The 25,739-nt window shown below is 37.9% G+C and overlaps 1 protein-coding gene across 1 annotated transcript; it reads left to right on the top strand.

Annotated features, from left to right (window-relative positions):
* The first annotated feature begins 358 nt into the window (after window positions 1-358).
* LOC122362515 (c-Maf inducing protein) lies at window positions 359-25,501 on the top strand. Its single transcript, XM_043263999.1, is given in 33 exon segments — window positions 359-742; window positions 10,417-10,513; window positions 10,516-10,541; window positions 10,629-10,679; window positions 11,663-11,824; window positions 12,988-13,029; window positions 13,331-13,393; window positions 13,978-14,058; window positions 14,154-14,180; window positions 14,182-14,258; window positions 14,621-14,725; window positions 16,037-16,161; window positions 16,164-16,232; window positions 16,235-16,267; window positions 16,270-16,405; window positions 17,773-17,844; window positions 19,162-19,192; window positions 20,241-20,287; window positions 20,445-20,478; window positions 20,481-20,555; window positions 20,658-20,749; window positions 20,751-20,772; window positions 22,295-22,361; window positions 22,364-22,395; window positions 22,398-22,436; window positions 22,703-22,768; window positions 22,881-22,911; window positions 22,914-22,972; window positions 22,974-23,027; window positions 23,700-23,712; window positions 23,715-23,804; window positions 24,578-24,648; window positions 25,417-25,501. Coding segments are annotated over 33 exon segments (2,379 nt in total). The 5' UTR covers window positions 359-406; the 3' UTR covers window positions 25,471-25,501.
* The last annotated feature ends 238 nt before the right edge of the window (window positions 25,502-25,739 follow it).

Genomic DNA, 25,739 nt, shown 5'->3' with positions numbered 1-25,739 from the left:
AAAAGGGAACCATGACTCCGAGCATCTGAAGAACAAATAAAATTGAACGCAGCGTGGATTTTGTACCTGGTTGTTTTATATTCGCAGCAGGAAGACTGGAATACTATGCAGCGGAGAGAGACGGAACGGATACGACAATGGCTCGAGCATATTGAATAGCTCGCGACGCTCAAAGGAAAGACATTATACTTCATCGAACCTTCCTCGTCTTGACGGGGTTATTTAATGGCTTCAATCCTCGCCGTCGCCGACCCTTGACTTTTCCGTAACGCTGTTGAGGTCGAGTCACGGTGGATCGCGTGAGCCTCTATATGCCAAACACCGGAACGACCATTATTCGGCCTCGAAATCAAAAAGACAGCCACCTGATCTGATTCAACGCCGTCGATTTTCGCTGAGGGGAATCATGGATTTTAACGGGAGCGGCGGGGGAAACGAGCTGCACAACAATCAGTTTTATCCGTCCGAAGAGAGCAAGCCTCTGCTGGGGGAAATGTCCGCACAGCAGCCGCCGCCGCCGCCGGAGGGGAATAATAATCACAAAGCGGGGCCCTGCAGCAAGAGGAGCCTTCTACACAGCAGCAGCGGCATGAGATACAAACTGCTCCAGGAGGGGGACATCCAGGTGTGCGTGGTCAAGCACCCGCGGACCTTCCTCAGTAAGCTCCTCACCTCCAAATTTTTACGGAGGTGGGAGCCGCACCACCTCACCTTGACGGACAGCAGCCTGGTGTCTGCCACGGTAAGAGACGCTCTGCAGGGGTCGCCTCGACGTGGGGGCTGTTCAATGGCCATGTTTGAAACTCTATCTTTATTGTGTTCAATGTATTTAGTACGCAGCCTGTTCGTTATGTGCGAAGTAGGAAGCGCAACAAATATTGGACACGTAATGGCAAGTTAGACAGCGAAGGTAAAATACGTAACGTTTAGTGTTCAGTAGGCTTCAGTACCAAAGCACGAAATATTAATTAAAATCAAATAAATTGGCAAAATCCTAAATAATTTTAATGGGTTGTTTGCCGTTCCTACATTTAGAAATGGAAGAAAATTAATAAAATTATCTGACTTTATTATTTTTATGAATGGCGTTTATCAGGAAACGATGCATCATCCCAAAAAAACAACACGGTTTCGAAAATGTAGATCGTTTAGGGAACGTATGATTCGTGAAAATGAAACCCGTAGTCGAAAAAATGCATCATATCGAGCGGATGTATTTCGAAATGGGTCTAAAAACACACCGTGACGTCATAATCATAACACCCTAACAGCTTCCTCTCAATTATTTCCCGTTTTCCTGGTTTATGTATGACGATTTGTTATTTTGATACGGTCGTCTATGCAATTAGGGCCTATTTAATTTCCACAGAAAGTACTTTTTTTTTTTTTTTTAAAGAAAAGGCTGTGTTTAAGGGTAAAGAAACAGCATTGCACCACCTTAAACAAAATCCCAAAATTTTAGTGTATCTTGTGTATGGATAAAGCTATTAGGCTTTAACCGTTTATTTACAATAAACCATACAAGGTCACTATAGTGTGTTTTACAAAGAGAACTGCATCCTAATATTTCTATAGAAATCAAGTTTTCCATAATGTGTTTCCTGTTATCTGAATATGTTCAAAGTCACATTCAGGTAACAGTAAGATTGTTTATTTCAGAAAATTTAAGACGGAATAGTTTCGCAATATTACGTTACTGTTACCTTTTGGACCATTGCAATGCTATTAATAAAGTAGCCTATGTCGAGCAAAATCTAAAAATATTCAGAGAGAGAAAGTGCTAGCATTAATTTCCATTTCAATCTAAAGGTGTGTGTTTGCTAATATCAAGGAGGTGTTGGCTGTAAAACAAACAGTGAAAGCTCGTGTCAGCTATTCTTTAAAGCCACTGTTGACATATGTTCACGAGGCACACAAAAGCAGTCTAACGTGGAATTACCGTGATGCAAATATCATTTTAATAATGCATTAACTTGTAAGTTGTCATTTCCAAATGTCATAATGACATAATGTCAGAGTTTATTGAGAGAGAATCATAAATAAAAAAATAATTCAGTTGTTCGCAAGGGTTTTCAACCAGTAAAAACCAGGGACCCGACAGACTCAGCCAGTGACTTACATTGGGAATATTTCTTAAAGTAATATGAGTGTTTTGCACATGCAAAAAGATTACGTTAGATGTGTCAGTCAGTGGAGGTGATGTTTTAGACGCTGAATATCAAATCACATTTTGTCCACGTGTCCTATTTTCCTGTTATTTTCCTCGCTGATGTTTACTCACTTCTCTGATGATTTTAAGCCTCATCTGATGCTAAGATATTTAAAAACATCACTGCATGCATCTTAATTGCTGCTCAAGAGGCTTATATATGGAAAAGTAGTGTCACGGTCACAATGGATTCACCCACCTGGGAGATTTCTGGGAATCCACTCAATGGCGGTTATTTTTAAAAAGCGAAAACACGAAACTGCACGGTCAGTGACCCGTTATTCATCGACGTTTGGTTTGCATGTGGAGAGGACAGTCATATTTTACCCCGTTTTGGATGAGTAAATCGTTTCCCTGATGTGCCGATGGAGTCTCGCAGAGAGCCTCTTCGTTCAAGACATCCTCGCAGGATGCCATCGTCAAATGGCTGATTAAATTAAAGGTTTAAATTTTACAGCTATATTTCATCGTTCTGATATGATCGAATTAGCCGTTGACTTCTTCCTGAAATGAACGCTTCAGAATGAATTAGATTGCTTGTTTAACAACGGTCTGACTGTCGGATGAAGCTCAGCCGCTGACACTGAGAGGCCCTCGGGATTTCGGAGGCTAGCTGAGATTAACCCAAGCCAAACACAGAGCGTATGTTTATGTTTGCAGCTATATGTGGTCGTTTTGCAGAGGTTTGTCGTTTGGAAGTGTTTACGGAGTAAAAAAAAAAAAAAAAAAGTTTGGATACTTTGACGGCCCTGTCGCTCAGTATTGGTTTTCTACTACAGTTGCAAGGTCTCTAATAGATGTTTAGCTAGTGACCCGTGTTCAGTTGACCGAAGCTAATGGAGGTAGTTGTCTGTGGCTAATGGTCTCTTTTGGCAAAGACTAACCTGTTTGTGATTCTACTGTGCATCGAAGCATTGCGCTTCAGAAAGAGGTCAGTATATCAACAGAAGGGCTTATTGTTGACGTTAAGCTTATAAATTGTTCGATTTGGATGGTTTGGTTTCCTCACCTGGTGTTTTTCCCAGCACAGACCTCACTAGGGTGTCATTTGGGTTGAATGACATTATCTTGCTCACATGTTCTTAAAATATTTGACCTCGTTTGCTTTGTAGATGTAGCACATGACGCCTGTCCGACGATAAATGCCTTCATTTCCCTGAAGATTCCAGGGTTTTTTTTTTTCTCCTTCGATTTTTCTTACGAACTCGTGTGCTAAGTGAAGACAAAACATTTGGCATTTTGATAGCACATTTTCGATAAGTGTAGTCAGCTCTGTGGAAAATGATCTCACTAGAAGATATGAAAGATGTGAGTCACCCTCGTCTCTAAGCTCTCGGAGTCTAAATCATATTTGCGTAACAGCAAGCCATTATAAATACTTCCTGTCACTCTTTCGTTAAAAAGACTTCAAAAGCCCTACCTCTAAAGGCACATTTATGCCGATGCCCTCAAGCACACCATTTTGTTTGTGTTGCAGACTATAGTTGCTGTTCAAGTCAGGTCCTGTTAATTAGATGAAGTACCAGATGAGACAGCCCGTATAGATCATAACACGTCCTCTGTATAAACAATGCATAGAAAGGCGAGAGGTGCAAGACTGTTTTTAGGTTGTGTGTTTTGCTATTTTGTGATTGGGTTAGATTCTGAACACCTGAGTACATATGAAATGATATTCTGGACATGTTAACAAACGCAACTCCGTACGGTATGGTTCATGTCTGGAGTCATCGCATTTTGAACTCTGATGACTAAAGCTGAACAAGTCTGATTGTGATGAGTTCAGCTAAATATGACCAGGTCTGGGGCGGGGGGATGGGTTACACTTATAACAAACCATTTTAACGGTACTGTTGGGCTTTCTGCTGTAAACAAACAGGGCTATGGTGATGACTGGGCACATAAACTATCGTGGCTCCCTGAGATCCCCTCGGCTACCATCCAAATATGCTCTGTAATTGAGATGTAGGAGCTGGCTTTGTTTTGTAGCACAGAAAAGCCATTAGGAGGACATTTTCAAACACTGGCAGGGTTTCAGATTAATTGTTTTGCGTGTACTGGGTTGTTTGTGTCTTGATATTGTAGCGGTTTATCATTATAGTTGCTGTATGCTTGAATGAATGAATGCAACTGGTTGACACTGCGTTTCGTAGAGATGACTTAAAACCCAATTTTAAATGGTAGGAATGCATATTCATCCGGAACAAGCAGTGGAGCCATGTTGATGAAATATTTTGGAGATATTTTCATTTGAGAGTGCCAGATGTAATGTATAGGGCTTTGTCTGGGGCCGTCCACATGATCAGCTTCGGGGCAGTTTAATGGCATCCTGGAATGGGATTCCCAACATTTTTGATTCCAACAAACTCTAGCTAACAATTGGATTGTTTTAGTGAATGCTTAAACCACTCTAAAAAGTTAGCTTAATGTACACTTATATACATATACATATATATGTACATACATAATTATTATGATAATTGAAATTTATATTCCAGCCAGCAATAACTCTCATCTATGTAGAGAAGGTAAATGTATAGTTACCGTATGGTTCTCTTCTAAATGGAAGTGATCATCCCTATCCTTGGAGTGGGGACATTGGAGTGGGCACTTGCATGTCATAATGTAGTCGTTTGGAATGCACTTGGCGAAAAGAGTGATATAACTTCCTCATTATTTTCAGCTGGGATGTTCCCATGACAACACAGCACAGTCTCTGTCAGCAGATGTCACTGTTTTAATGTCATAAATGTCTTTTTATTGTCTTTTGTTTTATTGTTTTATTGTAACTGTTGCAAATAAACATGCAATTAAAATCTTTTTTTAAATATGCTAATATATAAAAACGAATATGTATAGAACTTAAAATATAAAGTAAGTTGGATTTTTTTTTTTTTTTTTTTTTTTTTTTGTTTTTAATGCCGGTGTCCATCAGCGAATCTGCTTAGTGCTAACACTGCGTGGTCATGAAAACATGCCAGCTGAAGATAATGAGGAAATTACATCACTCCCTTCACCAAGTGCATTCCAAACAACTACATGATGACACCCACGTGCCCTGTTCACTCCAACGTCCCCCCTCCAAGGGGATATGGACTTTGCCAGAGAACCGCATGGTACCGCTACGCTTATCTAGTCTGTGTAGTTTAGAAATCATTCTAGTAAGTTTTTAACATGGTGGTGAGGAAGGGGGGTTATTGGTTACGTCGCGATGTTGGAAATATTTCTGTTGTTTTAAACCGTGAAGGTGAGCCGATGGATATCACACAAGCAAAAATGTTCAAAGTTTTAATCTTAGTGAAACAATTCCCTATGCAGAAAGTGAAAGTAAAAATGGAATGACGGAGTAATGACAAAGCTTTCCGCATCTGTCGCACATATTCTCTCAGAAACAACAAGAGACCAGTCAACTTCTACATACACTGACAAGGATGTACAGCTAACTGTTTTGCAACAGACTTGCACGCTTTTATTTTCTTAATGTAATAGGGTTACTCCATGTAATTAAAGTAATGGTTGTATCATATGATATCAGTTGTTGAATAGGTGTGAGCTTTTTAGTCTGCTGGGTGTTGAGGTTTTAAAACAGAATTGAAGTTGCCACATCCGTAATGTTGACAAGCTGCCAAATTTCCTTTTGTCGCATAAACTATCTCCGATCATCAAATTTGTGGTTAGGCTGACGCATGAATGGATGACGGTAATCTGAAATTTGGCCTATTCAGCCCACTGAATGAAAAACTAGTTCTGTCCCTAGATAGCCGTACGGCTGAAGAACAGCCAGCCACATCATCTGAAGGTTGCTAACTCCACCGGATGGTGATTTGACATGCCTAAACAGTTTTAAACCCAATATTTCACTTGAACTTTATTTTGGCTGTGTTAAACTTCGCATACCATAGTCAGTTGCATCATACTGAGAATTTCTCTGGACTAGGTTTCACAAGAAATGTGTTTTTGTTTTCAACTGCATGCAAGTCCAAGCACCACATGTGCAAGCCACGTATCAAGACATAAGTGTGTTCTTTGTATTTGCGTGACTTACTGCTGTCCATGTATGTGTATATATTAAGAGATATGTGGTGTTAATTGAAGCCAGCTGTCTTTGGGAATTTAGTGTTGTATAGAGCGTGTAGGCAGGCAGTCATGTCTGTCTGTACAGTAACTGAGCTTCTCTGTTGCTTTTAGTGTTTTTTTAGATGCACACAAACTAGATCACCAAGTGAACTCTAGTTTGCAGTTGGCTCTACTGATTGGAGACACTTTTTTTCCTCCTGGCTTGCGTTGGCTTCCTCCTCTTGGCCTGCAATGGTTTGCTGTTAATATGTCATGGGTGAAGAGTTTAGCTGGAAAAAGGCATGTTTACTTTGGGAGAGAACACATTGTCACAGTTTTTACATGCCCATGCAGTAAATTACTCACACAATTTGCATATGCTTGAACAGTTATGCAAAAGCATGTGAAATGTCAAGATTTTATGATTTGGTAATTTTTTTTTTTTTTTCAGTTAGGCAGTGATTTCTGTCATTAATAATTATCATATCATTACTGTTTAAAAGTTTGGGGCAAGCAAGATATCAATAAATGGAGAGATTTGGCAAAATAAAAATAAATGGTCAAACTGATCAAAAGTAACTGAAAAGACTTTCAAAAGTAAGATTTAGGTCTTTTTAGATATAAATTCTGTTCATCAAATTAATCCTGAAAAAATGTATTACAGTTTAAAAAATATCTTTTTTTTTTTTTAGTGTTCATGTTACACTGAAGACTAGATGAATGGCTCCTGAGAATATTATCTTTGTCATCATACATTTTAAAATGTATTAAAAATTGGAAATAGTTATTTTAGATTGTAATAATTGAAGTATTAAAGTTTTTGGATTATATAAATGTAGCCTTGGTAAGAATAAAAGTAATTAAAAAAGCTCCCTGAACTTTAAAAATTGTATTTTAAAAAATATTATGTAAAATAAATGTAGTTCTTGCAGTATTTATCATTTGCTGTAATTAAAATAAGCTAAATTAATGATTAAAAAACATAACATATTTTGAGCAATTGTAGTCATATCTCAGCTCACACAATATTAATTAAATATTCATTAGCGGTCAACCATTATGGGTTTTCAACTGTCTGAAGCTGATATCAATAAATAGGGAGCTAATTGACATGTTTCCAAAATATATGCAATTATAGTCTAATGCAGTTTAATTTTAGGCCTAGAGATGAATTGTCTTAAAAGTATATTGAATATTAACTTCATAAATACTTTAGTAGTTTTTGGTTTTTAGCAGAAGTTTTGTATTTGGTCGATTTTTGGATCTAATACAAGGGACAATTTAGAACATTTTTAATCAGTCATTCGAAAGAGTTATTTGCTGTTATGACCATCTCACATGACCCAATATTGATTTATCTGTCTATCACTAATATACATATCTACCTTGCCACACAGCTCTTCAAACAATGATATAAGCTGAGAAATCTTTTTGCTGTGGTTCCTCACAGTTTAGTTGGTGCAGCCCTAACAGGAGCACTCCGAGATCAGTTTGTCAGTTATAGAAACGCCACCTGAACACACTGATGTTTTTCTCCACATCGTTTTCCATCTGGATCTCCCTGGTAACAAAAAAAAAAAACATATGTCTCTATTTCATCTCTTTGTTTCCATGGCAACATAGCAATGGTGAGAGGAGAGCTATTCAACTCCTCCTTAAGGAAGAATTGCACCATGAAAAACAGGCTGAATGAGACGAAGGAAGAAAGAATCGAGGACTTCTTGGAACGGAGAAGTGGAAAGGAGGACAGATAGCGCATGTGAGAGAGAGAGAGGACAGAGAGTGACACAAAGATAAGCAGATGGAACGTCAAACTCGGCGCAAGTTCACATGTCACATCGTCATACAGGATACTGTAGCTATGACAACCTTTAAAGAGTTTTTTTTACCCTGCTGCAGATATATATATATATATAAATATATACCCCAGTGGTGATACATTTACCTTGATTTTATGAGAGACAAGTAGACTTTAGCTGTTTATCTGGGTTTCTGCCACCTCAGGCCTTTGTTTTGCTCAATGCGTGGCATGTCTCCCAACATACACAGGCCTACTAGCAGACTCATGATTGATAACCTGAGAAATTAGATATCGTTTAATAGATACTTATCACATGGACTCTTAAACAGAAAACCAAAATCAGCCATCTCGAATCTGTAGCAGAGGGGGCTGGACCTCCACTGCAGAACAGCCAGTTGGTCTATCACCTAAGAGTGGGGGATGTAAATAAAAGACAGGCCTGTTACATTCGGTTATACGGGGACGAGCTGCCTGTTTGTTTGAGCGAGCGAGAGACGCAAAGAGAATGAGTCAAAGAAAGGAACAGCTTGTTTGCTCTGCTGAACTGGGTGGCTGACACAAATACAGGAACTGTGGTTTGGTTTGAGTCTAGAGGGAGAGCAGCGCAAATAAAGCAATAGCCTGTTTGTGCAAAGAAGCCGAGGGAGGGCGTCGCTAATAACGGAAGAGCCTGTTGCCGGGCTGCGGAGGAGGGAGGGCGGCTAATAAAGGAACAGCCGCAGTGTGCTATTGTGGAGGGAAGGAGATGGGGAACAGCCTGTTGACATTTGAGGTCATGTGACCATCAACACTTCACTCAGGAGTGGAACTGAGAAATGAGCTACAGCAGACTCATGTGTGACAAATATTGAAAATGAAGAAGCTCCACAGCCATCTAAAGATTACGAAGAGGAACCTTAAATTCGCTGCAAATTTGCGGCTCAAATGGAGAACCGCATGAGAGTTAAAGCCCGTTCACACCAAACAAGATAAAGATAAAGTGTAACTACGAAGGTTTGAGAGTCGTCATAATTCTTAGAATGGAAATCTGGATGCAATTTATAATGATAATGCCACTGAAGAGTCAGCCAGTCAGAACCCACCTTTAGTTTAATTTCTTTATTCGTAATCTAATGTCAAATGAACAATGTCAAGAACAGTGATGCCACACGTTATCATGCTTAATTGCGAAATACTTTTAAAAAGTATTTTGAAATGTGTTAAATAAGTATACAAATTGGTGCTATTTTGTGTATGTAATTAAGGGATCGTTCACCCAAAAATGAAAATTACTCCATGATTTATCCTAGGTGTATCCGAGGCATTCTTGTTTCAGACAAATACAATTTAGAGTTATGTTTAAAAAAATATCCTGGCTCTTCCAAGATTTGGCAGTGAATGGTTGTTGAGATTTTGAAAGTCTGGGGGGAAAGGCATTATGAAGTGAATCGATGCATTTGTGCAAAAAATATAAGAAAAATTGTAAACTGCAGTCTCTAGCTTCTGCTAACAGCTGTATGCTTGAGAGAGTAGCGTTCAGCGGATGGCGTGAGATGTAGGTGAATGTGATGAACATAAAAACACAGTAGAGAGAGTGAAAAAACAACCAGCAGTCACAAAATGAGGCTTTTGTAGTAAATAAAAAAAAATTAAAACGAGGATCTCGATATAAGCCTAGAGTTTTTATTTTTGCTGCACGTCATCCACTGGAATGCAATTCTCTCATGAACATGCACACAACAGTTAGTGGAAGTTTTAAATTTGGGTATTTTTCAAACACTAATGCCTTGCTTTGCTGATTTCCTTCATCAAACCCCTGGGACCTATGAGGAGCACACCTTTTATGAAGAATGAATGCACTTTATTGGACTTCTCCAAAAATCTCAACCCCCATTTACTGCTATTATAATGCTCGGAAGAGCCAAGAATTTATTTAAACAGCGATTGTATTTATCTAAAAGAGAAAGTCCTATATACCTAGAATGGCTAAATCATGGGACAATTTTTGGGTAAACTGATGATTTAAATTAATCTAATTTTATTAATAAAATTAAAATACAAGTCATAGCAAATGGATGATGTAGACTGCACGTTGTGCCTTGTTCATTACTGACCTTTTGAAATAATTTGCGTGAATTTGTGGATGACACTGGCTTGAAGATATTCAAGTCAAGAGTTCAGTGCAACTTCAAAGGCGTATCATGACATTCAGAGAGCAATCATCGTGTTATTCACATTGCAGATTAATAAATAATACAACCGCCCGTTCATGACGCCACGGAGCTTTCATTAAGTTTGACAGTGTGGTACATGATGGTGTTAAAGCTCAGAAAGTTTTCTGCAAATGTGAACATGTTTCTTCCTGTCTCTGTAGCCCACAGGATACATGGAGGCCCCTCTGTCTTACAGCACTATCGAGGACCTACAGCTGTTATCCTGGGACAATGCCCCCAAATACTGTGTCCAGCTAAGCTTCCCGGAGGGACAGTCCTCCTGCAGGTACCTCCGGGCCCCTCAAGGTTTCATAACACTCATTGTGAGATTTACACTCTGACTCATTTTGCGCATGTTTGTGTGCACTCATAGGCTGCTAACAGCTATCTACGGGACCAGTGGTTTCACTCGATACAGTGGAAGGTAAGGTCACACATCCAGAAAGACTAGACTTGCAAAAAGCATCGGTGTAATGACATTTTGCATCGTTTTAGTGAGTATGCTTTTATAAGTGTGCGTAAGTGGGTGGTTCTTCAACTATGGGCACTTTGATGTTTCAAGGGTTGATTTCTAATACTCTTTTTGTTACGTGACATTCACTCTGTTGAATGAAACAATGAAATCGTCATAAATCAGTTGATTGTTATTGCATTCAAAGACTACACTGTTTACCACCTCAGCTGTGGCGTCATTTACAACATTAACAATATTGCCTCAATAAAGATTAATCAAAAGTTAATACTTGGTTGGCAATTATTTTTAAGTTTTTAGAAGGAAGAATGTAGCTGTAAACTATCTGAGTATTATTATGAGAGATTGTTACAACATGCGTTATTTCCATTACAAACCAATACCTATTTATCGAAATGTAATACTTTGCTGCCAAGGAGACAGCCGTGTCAGTGAGAAGTGTGCTTGATATGAAATACGAGATGTAATGTGTATAGAGAAACAGTAAATATAATTTCCGAGCATCGTTTTTTTTGTGTGTCAAGTTTCCAGTCAATAAGTTTCCATATTTTGAGATGCAGAGGAAGCCTTCGTGATGTTTAAAAAAGACACATTGACTATGGGACATTGCTAGTAGACAGATTTATTGAGTGAGAGTGTGAAAAGAGTGCTTTGTTTTAAGAAAAGTGCCTGTGGTTCAACAAAAATCCGTGCACGAGGGCTATAAAATGGAAGGAAATCAAAACTTTAAACCCTGAAGCTCCAAACCTGCTCACCACAGCGTATTTCTGAGTAGATTTGGTGAGGTAATCCACACTGTAATGTAGTTCAAAAGCAGTTATCATATGTGACCACTACTACATTATGGTGGTAAAATATGTGCCAGTTTCATTACTGTTAGTCCCATTTGGTAAAAGGCAGGTGTGTGCAATCTGAGTTGTCTGACTAATCTGCAGAAAAAGATCTACAAATACCGCAAGGTTCTGAATAACCCCAGCCGCTGGGACGTGGTTCTGAAGGAGATCAGGGCCCTGGTGGACATGGCCCTCACCTCACCCCTGCAGGACGAATCCATTCATCAGGCTCCACTGCACATCATCTCCACCCTGCTTGCTGAGGTACGTCACATCATCATCTAATTGGTGAAGAGGCTAGTTATTAATTCATTTCATTTGACAGGAGTGTAAAGCTTATTAATAGCGCTTGCTAAGGCATTTTACTTATTTTACTTATTATTGCTCATACTTGTGTTTCCACCCAAAACTTTGGCACGTAGCACGTGCTGTGGGCAACTTCAACCCTGAAACCAAAAAGAAAACATATTTTAAATTTATAGAGTCACTTTGCTCATTGAGAAGTAGCAGATTTGTTAAATGTTTTCCTAAAATAGAATAGATTTTATTTTGTTTTCAATCTTTGATTTTTATTTAATTAAAATGTTTGGTTTGCGTTTATTAAATTATAATTAAAATGATCGAATAGGAATTCAAATTTTACAGAGTTTAATTTATTGTAATGTAAACATTATTGTAATGTAAACATTACATATATTTATATCATTTATGTATTGTTCCATGTGAGGAAATGTATATACAAATTTATTATATAAATATTGAAACGGAAAAAATAATTTTCAATACCTCTAATCATATCTAAGGAATAGAATATTCTATAAACTTGGCTCTTAAATTAGGACAGTAATTGTTGATAGAAATATATTTTTATGCATTTATGCACTTTTGTCATTGAGCACATTAAGTTTGTCAGATGTATTATTTTCCAGCCAATTGCTAGTATAGCTGGCATCTTATAACTAAATAACTCGAGCAGCATTTTGCTTTTATTTCTGGTTATGAGTGTCATTTGTGAATTGATGTGTTACGTTCCATTTCAAGTCTGTGTTTAGGTTAAAAATTACCTGTGGTTGTCCATATTGCTGTGGTCTAGTTTAGAGGCTTTTTTTTAACATGGCATCACCGAACGAAGATCTCCTTTTCCAGATTGGTTGCATCCATACTTTGATTTGCAAATGTAGATTATGTCTTTGAATACCACATATACCAAGCATTTGAATTCAAAGAAGGTTTTAAAAGGTCTAAAAAAAGAGCCCCCTCGCTGGCCTTTGGTCAAAAGGCTATATTGCTATATTGAGTCACACCGGCTATCCCAAGAAGGGTATTAACATTTTAAAAGCAAGCTTTGTTGGTTGTTGAGTCACTTAGTTCTGGCACCACTGGCCAATGAATTCACAACAAATCCTTTTGTGTCATTTCCTTCCCAGAACACTAACCTCAGCGCTCAGGACCATGAGAACATCATTGTGGTAAGTGAGCTTTATTCGTGGTAAGCTGCCTTTTTTTTTTTTTTTTTATAAAAAATATGCATATAGGCTGTGTGTTAAACACCATTGCTAACAAAGGCAGTTACATAATGTATCTTAAGGCTCAGTGAAACAAGCTCTAGAATAAAACCGACTCGAAAATGTACTGCACTGCCATAGAAACAGGACAGGCACACACAGATGTGCTCTCTGAAGGTTGTGCACTTCTGTAAAATGTGGATGAAAAGCAACAAGACTCTACATGTCTGTGGGCAAGTGACTAATGGTTTGAATCTGTCTGCAGGCCATCGCACCCCTGCTGGAGAATAACCACCCTCCCCCTGACCTGTGTGAATTCTTCTGCAAGGTAAATATAACAATCCTGGCTATTCTTCAGGGGAACAATTGAGTTCAGTATTCTAAACTTTTTTTATATTTATTTTATTTAGTTTTAGTTTTAATATTGTTTTTAAGCAATTGTCATTATCACATGGTTATTTCATATATAAACTAGTGCTATCAAATGATTAATCGTAATTAATTGCATCCGAAATTAAAGCTTTTGTTTACAAAATATGCTGTTATATTGTGTGTATATACATTTGTTACTTTTATGTGATTAATTGCGATTAATCATTTGACAGCACCAATTATAAACCATTTTTACATTTACATTTGACATTTTACAGAAACCAGCTACACCACCAAGAAAATTAAAAGAAGTGACACAATAAATTGATCAGAAGTGACTGTAAATGTATTTACTATCTTAGAAATTCCTGTTTCAAATAAAAATAGTTCTTTAGAACTTTTTTATTCATCAGAGAATCCCCAAAAAGTTCTGATATCATTACTTTACCAAGTACTTGTTAAAGAAGCGGGATTGGTCATAATGATTTTGATGATTAATATACATATTAATCAATACTGGTTTTGTGTTCCTCTACACAGCACTGTAGGGAGCGTCCTCGATCGATGGTGGTGATTGAAGTGTTCACTCCTGTGGTTCAGAGAATCCTCAAACACAACATGGTGTGTCTGCGCACTACATCAGTCGTGCTTTTGAAATCACGCGTCACCGCACCCTCATTTACCGAGTCTCCTCGTGTTTTTTTTCCTCATTCTAGGACTTTGGGAAATGTCCCAGACTCAAATCTCTTTACTCAGGAGTATATTTTGGCTCTGAATGAGCTTAACGCTGGCATGGAAGTGGTCAAGAAGTTCATTCACAGGTGAGTGAGTTTTTTTTTTTCTAATACAAACACATCACTTTCCTTGTGCAAGCGAAACTATGTAGCAACGACACCGCGGCGAGCGATAAAAGCTTGGAATCTCATTGCATCGCGCCTGGTTAAAACACAATGTTACCTCATCCTGGCTCCACCTCACTTACGTACAAAGAACAGGCCCTCATATGTACACAAACTGTAACATCCTTTTATCTATCAGACAGTGTCATTTTAATGGTCTGTTTAGGACCAAGCCCTGTGCTTACTTCCTGTTACAGCTTTGCTTTCTTTTAGCTGTCACTCTCTGTGCGTTCGGATGCAGAAGCTGTGCTAACCTGACCTTTTCTTACATGTTATGATTTCAGCATGCATGGTCCCACCGGACAGTGCCCTCATCCTCGGGTTCTCCCCAATCTCGTGGCGGTGTGCCTGGCTGCCATCTACTCTTGCTACGAGGAGTTCATCAACAGGTGCGTCCGATTCACTGGTTATTCCAACCCATGAGATGCAGTTTACCCCTGAGACCTCGAAACATTTCTCTGAATTTGCTGACTTCACGGCTCCATATCCTGTTTTCTTACATTTTCCTTAAATACATACACGCTTTCATTTCCACCTGCTTTAATCGGCCCATTAGTTTTTGTGATAAACAACTATTACATGGCTGTAGTGACATTTTCGGTCTCACCTGACCCCATTTGTGTCATCACTGTGAACATCTGTGCGAGAGTACGGCCACCTGAGAGGAATAAGGAACTATTTTCAAAAGTTTCCATGATTCACAAAGACTCGAGAGAGGTGAGACATGTCAAAGCTCATTCCCTAGGCTTTCCTTGCACCTCTCCTTTTGGCTTTTTGTTGCGATCAATTCTCTCATTCGCTCTCCAGTGGCTTTTTGGCAAATTTCGTAACTACGGTTCATGGATATTTTAAAGGTACACATTTACATGAGTTTACGTCATGTATTCCATTTGTCATCCTACCATAATCAGATGTCTTATGGTTACATGTTAGTCAAATAAGCTCTTTCAAATAATGTGGCTATGTAGCAAATTAAACATCTGGTGTTTTGTATATGACTGCATGCAAATATAGCAATTTCCATGGAAAGGGCCTGAAACTCTGTGGATGCAATATTGTTATGAAGTTGCTGGGGTTTTTTTATTTTGTTTTTTTACAAATTGACATGGAAAGGAAGATTTTAACATTTAGAAAAGTTGATTGTCATCCTCTTATATTATATATTTATATATTTATACATACATTTATTTATACATACGTCAGTAAGACATTTATTTGTTTTTACAAAATCATTTTATTCAGCAAAGATGCATTTAACTGAACAAATGTAACAAACTTGTGCATTGTTAGAAAAGAGAGTCTTGATTAAATGCTGATGTTGTGAACCTATTTCTTCACAATCTTTCTGCACATCAAAATTTTAAGCAGCACAACTGCTTTCAACATTGACAAAAACGATCCTTGAGCCGTAAATAAGAATGATTTGACTCTTTGATTCTGCATTTCCAGGATTAAATTACATTTTAAAGTATATTTAAATAGAAAGCCATTCTTTTAAATTGAAATAATGACTGTTAAATTTATGCATTTAGCAGACACTTTCATCCAAAGCGACTCAAAACATTTCACAATATTACAGTTTTTACTGTATTTTAGTGAAATGCATACAATATGATGAGCAAAAAAATCTAAACATAATATATTTAATCATTTGCAAAGTGGTAAACAGTATGTCTTGTTTCTTTAATTTTTTTTGTAAGTCGAGACAACTCTCCCAGTCTCAAGGAAATCCGAAACGGTTGTCAGCAGCAAAGTGAGAGGAAGCCGCCCATGCCTTTGCGTCTGCTGCGGCCTGAGCCGCCCACGCCACCCCCGACCACCACCCTGTCCCGCCTCCAGCCCTGCCCCTCTCACCACCACCTTCCATCGTCAACTCCAGCGAGATCCTGGTAGAGCTAGGCGCAACAATAACACCACCAACACACTGCGCAAGCCCCTGCAGAAGGTGACAGCGAGCCCAACCTGATCGACTGTCTGCTGGTCAGCCCCGCGCTCAATGCCCTGTCCATTCAGCTGCCTGCCCACGCCGACAGAGTGCTGGGATGTTTCGCCCTAATCCTTAAGATGTTGTGAGTATGGAAGTCCCTTCATCTTTTGGTTACTATTCACCTCCATCCAGATTTAAAAAGTTCCTTTAGGCAGAAAATGGCTGTCAGTCCTGGCCACATGGTAGAAGTGAAGACTGCCATCATCACAGGACGTCAAGCAAATAGTGCTAACTTCATTTTATGTTAATTGGCGAACTTACCAAGTACATTTACATTTAGTAATGCAGATGTTTTTTTCAAAGTACATCCATTAAAATTAACCTTTTGAAAAAGTAGCTAGTTACTCTAGAAGTTACTAACAAGCAGTGTTGGGCAAGTTACTTTAAAAAGTAATTATAGTTACAAGTTACTTCCATGAATAGTAAACATCATTATAAAAGTAATTACTTAGGAAAGTAACTATTGAAATATGTCAAATAACTTGTTCCTAATATAAATGTTAAATATTATTAAATTAAGAAATATAAATAATAATTATAAAACATTGTACATTAATCTACACTATTTTAATGTTTCTGTGATGGTAAGCCTATAATAAATTATAGTAACTACCCATTTTATGGTCAGTTAAGGTAAAGGCGTATAACGGGGAAACTTATTCGTTTGATTACTTTTTACTGGAAAAAACAACGCCGTTAGTAAAACAGTTTATTTTACACCATTATTCCCACCACTGCTAACAACATTGAAACTAATTGGGGCACTTTTTTTAGGTAATTTTTGGGTCTATCCATCTGTCTGTCTGCATATGCTCACATACATCAAAAAAAAATTTATAAGGCAGATGGAAATTATATCACTTCATTTTTCTATGTCATTTATTGAAAAATATTATGCTGGGAATATGCAGGGAATTCCTGGAACACTATCAAGCGATAAACGGATTCACTACAAACTTTTGGAACCACCTTATTTGAGAATGAAAGAGTAGAGCATTTTTAGAGTTTGTTTGTGCGTTGTATTGCTGTGTAATGCAGCGTTTTGTTGCATAACTACTGCTGCATGTTGGAATAATTACCTTACAGAAAAAGCTATGCTATTTTAATAACAGCAGAGCTACTGAAAAATCTATTGTAGTTATTCTCCAACACTGTAATTGTCCCACGTTGTTTATAAGCGATCAGTTTGGGACGTAAAAAAGCAGATTCAGCTATAATCACACTGAGAAGTGACCTTAAACAAGTCTGCATATTTATAACAGATTCATTGAACCGAATCTGTTTTTTAGGCTTTACCAGCTTCACCTGATCCTTTTGTGAACCTTCCGGTTGCAGATCACAGGTCTCAGCTTTCACCGGCCAATCTTACATAAGGTTTTTATTTTCTCCAGTTCTCGCTCTTCCTGTCTCAGAATCTCTAATTTCTCCTCTGGCCTTTTCTCTCCGCAGATCAGACTATGATGACTGGAGACCAGCACTGGCCAGCCTGCTTCAACCAATCCCTTTCCGAAAGAGTAAGGCGTTTACTACACTCTCATCCTCTTCACAGTTGCTTTCTCCCCTAACCATTCGCTTACTGCCTGTTTTAACTAACATCCATGGCCTCAAACAAATGGAATCCAGCGTGATTAGTAATCCATTATGATTACAGCTGCTGCAATTAGCTCATTATGAAGTGTCAATTACACCATTCAGTTTAATTATCGTTGTGTGTTAAGTTTTAACTTGTTTAGTGCAGTTGCACAGTATTGAGTTAAGTGTTTCTAATAAGAGTTTGATTCACAGACACCAGATTTCAGTTGAATTCCAGCATCATTTGACACTTAAAGATGTGAAAATGTACAAAAGTATCAACTCCGTAGCACTTGCACCGCTCGCTCTACTGCTGAATACTTATGTAGAATTGTTACCAATTTAAGTTACAAAGATTTCTATATAGCAAATAAATGATACTTTTTGAGATTTGTTAATTAAATAATCTGAAAAAGAGCCTGATTTATTAATACAACGATGTATTAAGCAGGACGACTAATTTCAACACTGATAATAAAAAGAAATCAGCATATTAGAATGGTTTATGTTTCACGTGACACTGAAGATGGTAACTGCTAAAATTCATCTTTGGAATAATTAACATTTAAAATTATATAAAATTAGAACTTTATTTTAATTGTAGTAATAATTAACAGAATTATAGTTTGACTTTTATTTTTAATTGTTGAGCGTAAGAGGCTTTTCAAAAACATAAATAATCATACCAATCGTAAAATTGAAAACGGTAGAAGAAATATGAATTCATGTTTTGGATATGTAGCATACATAAGGATTCCAAGCTCTCTGATGCATGCGGTGGGCTGGTCTCTCGAGAGATAGCGTGCAGGGAGAGAGTACTGACGTGGGCGAGAGCAGCAGCAGGGCTCTGCAGTGGGATTGTGGGTATTGGGTGAGGCTTTCTCAGATCCTCTGTGGCTCCTGTAATTGGCCCTGCAGGACAGAGCGCATCATTACAGGTCTTTGCAGAGCCCTGCGGTTGCCACAGGTGGGGCTCACCTGCGTTTGTTCGCTACGCGAGCTTCAGGCCTTCATTAGAAAAAGTTAACAACAGCCAGGCTCATCCCAGAGCACTCATGAAACACATGCAAAAAACATTTGATGAAGTCCTCCCAGACATACACGCAGAACACTTTAGATGACTTGAAATTGTATCATGATGCGTGTCGAGGCAAGCACGCCTACATATAGACTCAGAAAGCAACTTGTGTAATTATGTGGAATGACGACACACTCTTTTTTTTCAGAGTCAAGTCAATGTTTTTCTCTCTTTGCTCTCTTCTCTAGGGCCCTTGCACATGCCAAATTCACAAAGTAAGTGATTCTGTTTTGCCCCTAATGTACGTATATAACCATTTAGAGAGATACTTAAACGTCGGGTTAAAGGTATATTTGACCCAGAAATTAAAATCGTATAATCATTTACTCAACTTCATATCGTTCCAAACCTGTATGACTGTAAGACTTTCTTCTGTGGAACATGCTATATATTAAAGAACTTTAAAAAAAAAAAATAAATAAATAAACTGAGCTCACTGAAGTCCATTGTACAGAGAAAACAAAAATAAATAATTGTAAAAAAAAAAATTCTTCTTTGATGCTCTACAAAAAGTCTTGCACAAAAGTCTTGCAGCTTTAGAATGACATAAGTGTGAACAGAGATGAAAGAATTAGCATTTTTTTAGTGGACAGTCCCTTTAAGAGATTTTGAAAAATTGTTGAGTCATTATGACACTTTAAAGTGACAGTTCCTTAAAATTCAAATTCTGTCATTATTTTCCAAACCTCTTGTTTTTTCAAACCTCTGTGAATTAACACAAGACTTTTGTAGTTTTGTGATACTCTTCCACACTTAAGTCGTCGACAGCTTTTGAGGAACTTTTTATTCACTGAAAGCGGTTGGCATTCACTGCCTCGCTTAAGTAGAGTTTTTGATTAGTTAAGTGAAATGAATCATTAATCTTTTTAGTCAATTGGTTCATCCAGTGTACAGAAATGGTCTGAATCAATTCTTATATCAAACCGATAGCATCTCATTTAAGATTAATAACAAATATTAAATAAAATTTTTAGCCTGTTTATCACATGAAACTACTATATGAAAAAATAAAGCCAAGAGTCATTTTAGCCCATTTGTATAAAACTTTTTTTTTTTTTTTTCTTTTTACATTTTTTTACAATACCCTTTTTAATTCTAACTGCATGAAAAGAGTGATCTGTTGTTCAGAAAAATTATTCACACAAGTTTTAAAGCAACATGAAAGTAACTAAATGATGACCAAATTGTAATTTTAGGGGGTGAATTTTAACTTTTTTAAAAAGTGTTTAGCCATCTAACAGATTTCTTTTTTTATTTCGTAACAGAGAGCTGAAAATATGTTATTCAGAGGTTTGCTGAAGATTCCAGACAAGAGGTGAGACAGGAAACTGCTGTTTGCGAGAAAGGGTGTTGTTAGGCATACAGTTTCAGTCGAATGCTTGCTTAATATTGGCACTGTAGACTTGGTAAACAATGCTTTGTTGAGCTTCAGCCATTGTGAATGTATATGCATGTGTTTTTTCGCTCACAGGGTCCACTCCTGTTTGCTCAGCGTGCGCTCTGGAAAAAAGACAGGTGGTTCCAGCTCTACAGTCCAGGAGGCGTAGCTTGCGATGATGACGGAGAGCTGTTTGCTAGCATGGTATGAAAGTGTTTGCGTGAAATACGAGATGTCTCGTTTAGTTTAGTCTATTGTCCCGTCACTATATCTCGTTTTATGCACCAATGCCGTTCATCCTCACAGGTCCACATCCTCATGGGTTCCTGCTACAAGACAAAGAAATTTCTCCTGTCGCTGGCTGAAAATAAACTGGGACCCTGCATGCTCTTGGCCCTGTGGTGAACAGACCATGGTGGAGGTACATATGACCGACTGTTGCTTTGAGCCAGAATGTAGTGAGCTGCCCACCTAAGTAACATTTTTAGGCGTTATGGATGGTTCGGCCCAAATGCTTTTCCAAAAGCCTTAGTTTTGCTAGTCTCAGCCTTCAAGGGCATGTCCTCAGAACGCCCACAGTCTGTTCACTGACCATATGATGAATATTGCACACAAATGATCTGAGCAGACTGAAAATTAGCAGTTTTTATCTGATTGGCAAGCTTCGTGCAACTTCCTGTCAAACCAAGTTGTGTTTACAAAGGTACTAATGAATGCTTTTGTGGAAAAACTAATGAGTAGATTAAGAAAAATTGAAATATATCCCGACGAGAAATCCATGTTCCACTTTAAATCATCCTGTATTTTGTACAGACAAAAATGAAGTACATTTCTTGCCAAATGTTTCCATTTTCTCTAAAACCATCTGCAGTAACTGCTTCTTTTTTTTTTTACTTGGTCATTTATTGTTTACTAAAGTAGCAGTTGTTAGCTTAGCAGCACACTATCATCAAAGTGTTAGGATGTGGTCATATGTGTTATTGTTTGTGAAATTTCCATAAATTTCGTTGGTGTTTACTTTATAATCACCTGCAGAAATTGTTGCATTGTTGGTTCTGTTTTTTTATTTCAAGAGCTACCTATTGTTGTAGTATGAACAGATTTTAGTTAAATGTCACACAAAAAAAGTTAAAAGATGAATTTAATTAGATTTTTGAGTCAAAGTTTGTAGTTTTATACTAGAATAGAGTCCAGATAGTGTGACTATTTGTATCCTTTGTAGATTTTGAATTAAGATTTTATTTAAAGTACCTCTATTATGAGTTATAAAGGTTTATATTTTAAAATTCCAAACCCTTCCTTTGCATGATGCTAATCTGCAGAGATCATTATGTCATCATGCTTGTGCCTGATCTCGAAAGCAGCATTTGTGAGTGCAGTGCTGCTTTGTGTACACAGCGTTACCAGCGGCAACGCTATTTTACCACAAAAAAATTCACATTTCCATTCAGACAAATGCGAAAAAAGAGCAACAAGTGGGTGGGCAATATGATACTGTTCTATGCTGGTGTCAACATGAACTGGCTTGAGACTCATTTTAAAATATTCAATCCAATATTTATATACGCTTTATACTTTGTGTTCTTTATAGCATCCAAGAGTTAAGCCTATCAACGTACTAACATCAATTTCAGTGGAATAATTTTTAGAGTGCTAGATTTTGCTAAATTTTGTCAAAAAAAGTAAATGCAAATCACAATTTCGCATAATTTCAATAGTAAACCACACAATTTTTAGCTAAATATTAACCGGGCAGATTTAACAACAAATTCAAATTAACTCCATTTTCCAGTTTGAATAGTTCCCGTATTTCCCATTTCTGTATGGATGCACGCCTAAGTAAACAGCGAGGCAGCTCGATACATTATCTGCGGAGAGTTCAAAAAGCTCCAGGAAGCCCGTATGTGGGATACAGCAGTGATCTCTGTGTGTCTGCTGTGCAGATCCTGTGTTTGATGCTGGAGTACAACATCATAGAGAACAAGGACACTCAGCTACAGATCATCTCCACCTGGAGAGCACCCAGGTCGGCCTGCGCATGTACGCGAGCAGCTGTGCGACAGACAGAGGGAGCTTAAAGAACTGGTGAGTGCACAAACCAATTTCACAAATCAACACCGAGACGTTTTTTTACTGCCACGCGCGCAGGTTTTGATAATCTACGGTGGGCTGGTCATTATGCAGTCACCGCTGCCGTCACAGGCCTGGTTTAACGCAGTGCTCCCATTAACACAAAAAGACAAAAGTGACCCATTTACAGACTTCCTACGTATATGGTGCTGACTCTCAAGCGCCACCTGAGTGTTTGAACTAAAAACTGCGGAACTAGTAATTTTTTTTTCTCCGTTTAGCAAAGAAAAGGAGGCCCTACTCGACTCACTCTGCCCTCTAAATCTCACGGTAAAGCATGTTAAATTGTAAATTACAATTTATTATTTTAATCAATTATGCTGTTGTTTTAGTAAAGAAACACTACTAAAAAATCCTCCTTCAAGGTTTTCTTCTTTTTTTTTTTTTTTTTAACTGTAGGATGCTGACTTGGCTCGTCTGCTGAGCTCTGGTTCTTCGGCAATCTGGAGAACCTCAGCTTGGCGTTTACCAACGTCACCAGTGCCTGCGCCCGAACAGCTCATCAAACTGCCATCCCTCAAACAACTCAACCTATGGTCCACCCAGGTTTGTTTTCTTCTGCTCCTTTCATGTTCACTCCTGCAGTTACAGAAAATCTCAAGAACAATCTTGTAGCTATAAGTTTAGGAGCTGAAATAACTTTTTTTATGCTCTTTATAAATCGTTAAATAAGTTTGGTGTCCGTAAGTCTCTTATACTCAGCAAGGCTTCATTTATTCAATCTTCAGTAGCGCGTGATCCTTTTGAAATCATTCTAGTATGTTGATTTGCTGCTCAAAAACTCTTTCAGGATTTTGTGATGAATATAAATCTTCACGTAACATTAGAAAATGTCCATAACACTTTTGCAATGAGGTTCATTAGTTAGCAACGATGAGCGATGCTTCTGCAGCATTTATTAATTTTAGCTCATATTAATTTCAGCATTAATGCATTATTAAAATCACAAATTTGTTAACGTGAGTTAATGCACTGTTAGCTAAAAACGAATGATAGTATTTTTGTGACGTTTAATGAATAAAGTAATAAATGCATTGTTCATTGTTTGTTCGTGTTAGTTATGTTAACAAATGACACCTTTTTTGTAAAAGTGTTACCTAAATATATTTACTTACTTGATCAATTTCACGCATATTTGCTCAATGTAAGTGCTAATTTCTTAAAACCCTTTCTCAGTCTGGTTTATTGGTTTGATTGATGTTTTCTCTGTTATTTTAGTTTGGAGATGCTGGGCTCGTTTGCTATCGGAGCATCTGGCCTGTCTTCAGGTTTTGAACTTGTGTGAGACTCCAGTCACAGACGCTGGCCTGCTCTCCCTCAGCTGTAAGAAGACATTCACACACATCTTATATCCAGCTACTTTCATCCTCAATAGTAAAAAAAAAAAAAAACGCAGCTGTTTCTCAAATGAAAATAATTGGATTTATTCTCTGGCTTCTTGATCTATAACAGATCCTAGCTAGTAATAATTCAGTTGTGAAGCTCGTTGAGGTTTCCCTAAAGGATCGTTGATCCAAAAATGAAAATTCTGTCATGTCTTTCCAGACCAGTATGACTTTCTGTCTTTCTGCCGCGGAGCACAAAAGAACGCAAAGTCCATCGAGCTTCTGTTTTTCATATAGCGTAACAAAAGTGGACGGTGATTTATACTGTCAAGCTTCAAAGTATCATAAAATATGACTCATGCACTATAGTCAAGTCTTTTGAAGCCATAGTCATTGCTCAGAAATATTCCTCTTCACCATAGATCTCAAATGTCATTTGTCATCACAATCAGTCACGTAACATACCAGTGGTTCAAATCTGTATGAAGGCACATTTTTTCAACTGAACCACGAGGCACGTGACTTTCATTAGACAGAAGATTATGAGCTTTCACTTGAATTTCAGCCAGCTCCTCACACCTCTGCTTTAATGGTGCTTTTTCTTTTTGGAGCCAAATGATCAATCATCTGCTTGTTGTTTGGCTCTGAATCTTTAAAAATGTATTTAAACTATTCATTTAAGGGTTTATTTTGAGTGTAACTGATATGTAGTGTATGGTCTATTTTAATTAAAATCTAAGATAATTAACACATTGCAACTCTTTCTTACAGCTATGAAAAGCCTGTGCAGTCTGAATATGAACAGTACTAAACTCACAGCGGACACATATGAGGACCTGAAGGTAAGAAGAAGATGTCTACTCTAACAGACCCTATATATATATAAATATAATATATCGCATGTGTCCCAAAGATTTTTGAAGAAGCATGTGATGATTGGAATGTATGGATGCTAAAAATTCAATCGCATCACAGCCCAAAAATTTAATTCTAAAATATGTAAAAAACAGATTTAAAATTGCAGTAGTTTTGATCAAATAAATGCAGGCTTAGAAAGCATTAAGATGCGTAAAAAAAAATTAAACAGACACCAAATTTCAAATAATAGTGAAAGTTGTTAGCGTAGTTAGATTTTCCGAAAATGTAAATACTGTGCAGCAGTGGTGCTTTCAAAACATTGAAGCATTGCGACCAATTAGTGGCGGCAACATGACTTGACCAATAGCCTGAGTTTCAGTTGTTGTTCCGTTTTAGGCTGGCCAGTAGCAGGACAGAGGGACTTCAGCAAGACCATTATCGAAAGCACTCTTTGCACTTTCCAATACAGTCTGCTGACTCTAATGGGCCAGAAAATGCACACTTCACCTTTAACTCTTATCATACAGCCAGATTTTTTATTGCCCATATGCACAATGTTATTGACACAGAGCAGGACATGTTCTGGTTCAGTCAATCAATCGTAGCTTATGACTCTGAAATCGGAGCGAAATAATAGGAATCATAAGGCTGATAGGAATGTTGTTCCAGGAACGACAGAGGATGTTGAACCGGGAACCGTCAGACATTAAACATTTCAATATCTAAACCTCTATCTCTGGTCCCATCCACAGGCCAAACTACCCAACCTAAAGGAAGTGGACGTTCGCTACACGGAGGCGTGGTGAACTCGAGGAGATTATAGACGCAGGAAATCGCTGACACATCATCCCAAAACAACATAATCCAAGAAACGAGGACTGTATTTATAGGAACATCATGCAAGGACCTTCTGATATCATGAACGCTCAAGAATCATATAGTGTCTCGTCTGAGGGCGCTCTTAGCAGTGGCATCGAAATGCAAAACATGACATCATCAGGCTGGCACAGGAACCTTTCTAACGATATCACCAGGGACTTTTTCTCTGTCTTGTTCTCGCCTGACCCTCAGGAGG

This window comes from Puntigrus tetrazona, chromosome 18 (genome assembly GCF_018831695.1).
Source record: "Puntigrus tetrazona isolate hp1 chromosome 18, ASM1883169v1, whole genome shotgun sequence".
Classification (NCBI taxonomy): domain Eukaryota; kingdom Metazoa; phylum Chordata; class Actinopteri; order Cypriniformes; family Cyprinidae; genus Puntigrus; species Puntigrus tetrazona.
This window is presented reverse-complemented; position numbering and strand designations above follow the sequence as displayed.